The sequence below is a fragment of the Physella acuta genome, unplaced genomic scaffold (assembly GCF_028476545.2).
Source record: "Physella acuta isolate Inbredline_101_S28 unplaced genomic scaffold, ASM2847654v3 ptg000607l, whole genome shotgun sequence".
Lineage (NCBI taxonomy): Eukaryota > Metazoa > Mollusca > Gastropoda > Physidae > Physella > Physella acuta.
Window position 1 is genome coordinate 760579 of NW_026732126.1, and position 7005 is coordinate 767583.

The following is a 7005-nucleotide window of genomic DNA, read 5'->3' on the forward strand; positions in this document are numbered from 1 at the left end:
TAACACTCCACTATTCTAATAAGCAAATGATAGGTCAGCTAACACTTAACTTTGCTAGTAAATACTATTGTTTACACTTAGCTATGACATATCTATCACACGAATCTTCCCCTTGTGAAAACTAGAGCACCTCTAGGAAAACGTTTTCTAGATCCTAGACAACAGAACTTGTATGTAATATAACACTTTCTGGTATCTCTACAGCATTCCACTAATAACAACTAGAGCACCACTAGGAAAAAGTTTGCTAGACAACACCACTTGTATGTAAAATAACACTGTCTGGTATATCTACAGCATCCCACTAATGACAACTAGAGCACCACTAAGAAAAGTTTGCTAGACAACACCACTTGTATGTAATATAACAGTCTGGTATCCCTACAGCATCCCACTAATGACAACTAGAGCACCACTAGGAAAAAGTTTTCTAGATCCTAGACAACACCACTTGTATGTAATACAACACTATATGGTATCTCTACAGCATCCCACTAACACCACAGGGACTACCGCCATGGCAACTGCATATTGGCGAAATAAACGTCCTCCACGTATCTGCTACATAAGACAACAATAGCCAATACTGAACAACACGCTACAAATGTTAGATGTTAGATTAATAGGACAACAAAACATCGGCTACTGGCAGAATCCCACTACAACATTCCAACACACGTATCAATCCATGCAGGTATTCCACGATTAGAGAATTAAAATCAAAGACCGGTCAATTACCCCCATACACACGAGTGCTGGGGATAGTATTGATCCTAGCCAGCGGCCCAAATAAAACAGGCGAGCCCGTCCAAAGTGGTAAACAAATTTATCGGCAGCGGTCTGGCTGGCTACCCTATAGCTGTCTCTGTACCTCTCAGCCATAGCAGGAACTACAGCTGTATTAGGCTACTATATAGCACTCTATGTAGCAGGAACTACAACTGTATTAGCCATAGCAGGAACTACAACTGTATTAGCCATAGCAGGAACTACACCTGTATTAGCCATAGCAGGAACTACAACTGTATTAGCCATAGCAGGAACTACAACTGTATTAGCCATAGCAGGAACTACAACTGTATTAGGCTACCCTATAGATGTCTACCTATCAGCCATAGCAGGAACTACAACTGTATTAGGCTACCCTATAGCAGTCTCTGTACCCATCAGACATAGTATTAGGCTACCCTATAGCTGTCTCTGTACCAATCATACTACAACTGTAGCGGCAACAAACTAGATGAGATACCCTGACCCGTCATACACAGACGCCAAGCTTAACTTTCCAGATCTATAATATATTGTTTTAATTGTAACAACTTGTTATAATCAGTGTAATAGCACAGAAATGAATTATTATAATGACAATAACACATCTTATGATAAAAACATTTTGGCTTTCTACTCAAACTTCGATTATGAAGTGAAAAGTATCAATTAGGCTTATACAACAGACGTGTATGCAGTGGATGATTAACTGATTGATTGATAGTCTCATGTTTTTTACGCACCCCGCGATATTTTACAGATAATATGTACAAATTACTGAATACGATAAAGTATACATATTATCAGACACGTATTCTTAGCTGGGTTTCTTTCAAACATTTTTCTCACTTCCTAAGGGCCAGACACTGGTTGTAATTTATGTTGTCTGTACATTTCTTTTTTTTTCGTCCTTTATGGGGGGGGGGGGGGGGAATGACTGAAACTAAAAGAAGCTTAGATTCTTAGATATATACACACACACACAGTTAACCAACCCACACTAAAACCAACCCTCACTATAGCCTGAGCTCTGAACGTATTAAAGGAGCGGGATCAATATGAGATAACGAACATAACGGCCCATGTTTATCTCTGCTCACCACGTCACACACACACGAAACATGACCCATTTTTTTTTTTTTGCCCGGGATAAATGCTCTGCGATTATGTATTTATGTTGGTAGCTAGATCTAGTTTTGTGCTATTCCACTCATTGATGTGACTAGGCCTACTACTCTGTCCCCTTAGAGTTCACAAACCCCACCATCGTGTTACATATAAACAAATATTTAAAACTCAATACTTTTCTTAACACTGAGCTTGTACGTTTTTACTATTGTACAACAAATCTATACATATTGAACACGGGAAACAACTCGTGCTATTGTTTACCATGAGTAACCCCGTTGTTACTCTTCTTATTTTGATGATTAGATTCAATACCTAGTGTAATGTTTGTAATCAATATGCATAGACATGGCCAGGGACGTCGATTATTTCAGAGTAGATCGAGATTAACGACTTTACGGCTGGGACGAAAATGTTCTGTTAGTTAAATAAACACGTTATACACTTAGCCTGTTGTGAAGGATCAAAGTGGGAATAAAAGATAAAAGAAATAAAGAACGGAATATAGTATCCAACGCCTATTGTGTATTACTAGTATTACTATTAATATTACACTCTAAACAAAATTAATGCAAGCATAGCTAGGCCTAAACTTATGGAGAGACTTTGTACCAAAAAAAAGAAAAAAAAATGGCCAGTGTGTTGGAACCACTACTTCATAAGCCTTTGCTCATCTGTCGACACCTTATAAAATAAACACAGTAGGTTAGATAGTGAAGGGATGGAGCACACGTCCAGCCCTTGTTACACACCCATCCCAGTGAGACAACCACGTCACTGTGCTACAGAGTTGTATCCAGTTATTTTTAGAACAAGGCAGAGAACTTGACATTTAAACAAACAACATAGGCCTACCCCACTTTAAAGTGTATGCTACTCTTTTTTTTCTTCACTAGTAGTCCCTCCTACAGGGAAATAGAAGCTTGTTTAATTTTCTATTAAAATTATAAGGGAATGAGGAAGTAGTTTTAGCCATTCACTTTACCAAATGCACATGACAATTTGACAACAGATTTTAAACATGCACATCTTTTTTTCAATAAGACATTCATGGTTCTACATAAAGTATTTGTAACTGAAATTAAATAATCAAATATGCATGCAACCTTATACTCTAATTACAATATTAAATTAAGCATATTTATTAAGCTTACAAAAGGATGTTTTTAATTACAAAGACTTAGGCCTAATTGGAATGGTTTATGTGTCCTAGATAAAAGACAACAAAAAATGTTTAAAATAAATTATAGAAGTGTGAATCTTGATGTATATTCAAAGAGTCTTTATACAAGCATATTATTACGTATCTCAAATACCAATGCCTAAACACCATTTAATTTTATTACGAGAAAGTCTTTTGATGAAAGAAAATAGATTTTCTAAACAACAAAATAATGTGTGCTCACTAACATGCACTTGCACAATACATTCCAGGATTTAAAAATTTAAAGGGTGCATAATTTCTACAAACAGTTTTGAGGATAAAACAAACTGAGACAACAATAACAACAACAAGAAAAAAAAACAGCAAATATTTCAGATACTCAAGTGCTTTTAGAGACTAGGATAAGTTAATTATTCATTTCTTCTATAGCTCTATAGCTGGTAATGTTAATTCAAAATCAGAATATTTAAAAACTAAACTAAATTGCATACTACATAAACAGCATAATCATGCAACAATAAATATACCTGCAAATTGGGTCGAGAACCATTCTGCAAATTAAGAATGAAGAAAGCATAAAATATATAATTTCGAAGCAGGTAGGTTTTAATCAACAAACAGGACTAAATGAAATATTTAAACAACACATTTAGCATTAACACAGAAGAGAGGGGAAAAAAGTGTATGTGTACTTGGTTTCTATAACAAAGTAAGTCACCCAATAAAATAAACCAAAATTTGTATTATTTAAAAAGCATTAACCTTTAAATAGAGCTTACTTATATTTTAAAATGTAAATAAGATCAATATATAGTCATGACATGACTGGTTGAGGCTTAGTCATCTATTTATAACCAGCGAATATGATAATGATATAACTGACTTTTAAAACAACTAAGGAATGTTTGATAAAAGGCTTAAAAAATTAAGGTCCATTTTGGTTCCTGGTTCTTAGTGAGGATGTTAAATTGTTATAAATAGGCCTATTAATTATTGTTAGGCCTACATCTTCTCTATTATAAATCATAATCTGATATAACAATTAATTTGTATTTAGGCCATATTTATGAATCACCTTTCTTTCACATTACTAGCTTCACACAATTTTACGTACCTAAAACGATAGATTACCTATGTAGGGCTATTTTATTACTATTATTATGCTATTAGCCAGTATTAGCCTACTATTTAATCCTAATACATTTTATTATTATTAGGAATATTAGGCTATTATTTAACATTAAGCACTAGGCTCTAGGCCTTGCCTAGGTAAATAAATGTATTGGTGAAAATGGTATGGAAAAATACTATACTATAAAATGGTAGGCTTTAGGGCTTTTTTTTACTTTTAGGCCTACAAACTTTACATTTTACCAATTTAAACTGTAGGCTATTAATTTAGGACTTAGGATTATTATTATTACTCTTTGTTGAGTCTATTCTATTACTATTAGTTTGACTATTAGACAGTAGTGTCAGTAGTAAGATTAAGAATAACTATAAGACATAAGAGGATTCTTAATCGTCTTACTCTTACTTATTACTTAATACTTAAGTCTTAAACTTTAGCCTAAACACTAAACTTCTTAACCTAAGGCCTAAGACTTAGATCTAGACTAGATCTAGATCATCTAGAATCTAGGACTTCTAGATCTAGTCTAGGTCCTAATCAAGTTCAAGTAGTAAGTAGTATAGAGTGGAGAGTGAGTAGTCTAAGTAGTAACTTTGACTAGTAAGTATAGTGTAGGGATTTTGGTAAAAAAGCACTAATCATCATATAAAAATAAAAATTACATATTCTTGTAGAGCTCAACAAAATGAAAACAAAACAAAAAAGATTTTCTGTCTAGCTCAAATAGTTTTTTTTTTTGCGAATTTTTTTGTGAGGGGTGGAATCCCCTTACTTTTGCATTGGCCAATTGTGACAAGTCATGGTATACCTGAATAAATTGAGCATAGTTATTTTAATTGCAGTTGTATTGTGTTCATATTTGCAGAGTTTAGCTAGAATGATATATAGAACTTGTAAATGCTGTTAAAATGAATAAAAATAATACAGAACTTATATTTTTGTGTTGGCTTCCTCCCATAACCCCAAAAAACTGTGTGCTGCGCAAATATGAAAATGTTTCTAAAGCCATATTTTATATAAATACAGCAAATGAAAGAACTACAAAGTTTGAAATCTAAAGTAAATGACTTGAACACTGTTATGTGCATATAATATTATAATTGCCTCATTATTTTGGGCAGGTGAAGTAGAGTCCATCTTTAAGCCAATTTGTTATAAAACTGCTGCGCAAATATGAAAATGTTTCTAAAGCAATATTTTATATAAATACAGTGAATGAAAGAACTACATAGTCAGAAATCTAAATGACTTGAACACTGTAATGTGTATGTAACTGCCTTGTTATTTTGGGCAGGTGAAGTAGAGCCCATATAAGCCATTTTGTAATAAGTGAAATGAAGTTATCAGATCAATGTTTTTATGTGTGAATTGTGTGTGTATGGATTCTGATTTTCAGCATATAACTATATCTAAGGGTAAGTAGAACTTGAATACTTAAAATTACAGTTAGCACAATGTTTGTATAGCAACAGACAGGTAACCTAGATCTAGGTCTGACTCTTGTCAGTCTAGTCTGACAAAATTGGATTTTAGGAAAAACATTCTGCAAAACTAGAACTAGAGCTGAAAAAATTAAAGATGGGTATGTAAATATATTTTGAGATAAAAAATTAGGAGATTTGTTTGCACATTCCATAAGAATGCTGTTGTTAGTTGATCAAACTTAAAGGCCGGAAGATCGGGATGAAAAAATATAACAATGGTGGCAACGCGACCTACATACAGTGACCACCTCTAAACGAGTATATCTAATGTCAGAGTCAAAATATCCAAAAACAAATATCATTTCCACATATATAAGATATGTCTGCTCAGTAATCTTCACTCATCTAGAATAACCTTTTAAAAAATCGTGATTCCAACGTATTTGAAACTAGCCTTCATACAGGGGGAAGACCAAAGCAGAGACAGCGTGCAATCAGATCGCTAAGCCATCAAAACAATGGGAAAACCATTCTACTTTTCATTTAACATTAGGAAATGACCTTTTAAACTTAATTAATTACCATAAATTAAAAACTTATTAGTATGCAAAACCAAATCTCGTGCGCCCGGTATCAGAAAGTAATGGGCGATTTCGGGTCATGTTTTTACCGCGATCTCGGCCGATACCGACAACCCTACTAATAGTAGTATAGGCCTAATCACTCAACCAAAATTAGCTTACTAATTAGTCTAGATTGCTAGATATAAATCTACCTAATAGTAAATAGACAGCACTTTTTAAATGTACAATTTATAAGACTAACAACAGAGGATGGGAAGCCCGAGGATGAACTCAGCAGAAGAACCAAGAGAAAAAAACGTAAGTTGAAAAACTTCCATTTTCTAGCTAACCACTCACCCAAAAGCTATCCTTGAACATTGTCATATTTAAATATCCTTTGTAGATCTAGAATGCCAATTTTTAAATACATAGGAGACTGGTAAAAAATTAAAATTTAATTTTAGCAACAAATCACAACTGTTCAAACATTTTCTCATAACAACTTTGTTACATTTAGTCTCGGGATACTAGAAATTTAGACAGGAACTGCATAGGAAGTTTATTTCCGGAGTAAAGAGCTCTAGTCGGCTCATTATTTTTTTCTCATTATTTAAATCTAGATCTATATCTATTCTAGATAGATCTAGAATCTAGATCCATTAAAAAAAAACTAATATCTGTTAGGCCCTAATTCTGTTAGTTTTATTTTCATCATGACTAGATCTAGGCCTATTATGACTATTATGTTATATTAATTTTGTAGTAGTTTAATTCCAGAGCTAGAGCTATAAACTCGACTAATCAGGTCGTCATATTAGAAATGAT

The 7005-nt window shown here is 33.5% G+C and overlaps 1 protein-coding gene across 2 annotated transcripts in view; it reads right to left on the reverse strand.

Moving 5' to 3' along the window:
• Nucleotides 1–6726, reverse strand: part of LOC131947783 (nostrin) — a 34043-nt gene extending 27317 nt beyond the window's left edge. The window contains exons 1-2 of one of the 2 annotated variants that reach the window (XM_059309097.1): nucleotides 6538–6726; nucleotides 3589–3612 (exon numbers count right to left, since the gene is read on the reverse strand). In XM_059309097.1, coding sequence (XP_059165080.1) covers nucleotides 3589–3612; nucleotides 6538–6564 — 51 coding nt within the window. In that variant the 5' untranslated portion in view covers nucleotides 6565–6726. The remainder of the gene's footprint in view (nucleotides 1–3588; nucleotides 3613–6537) is intronic. The other variant, XM_059309098.1, reaches the window with a different exon arrangement.
• Between the last annotated feature and the right edge of the window lie 279 nt (nucleotides 6727–7005).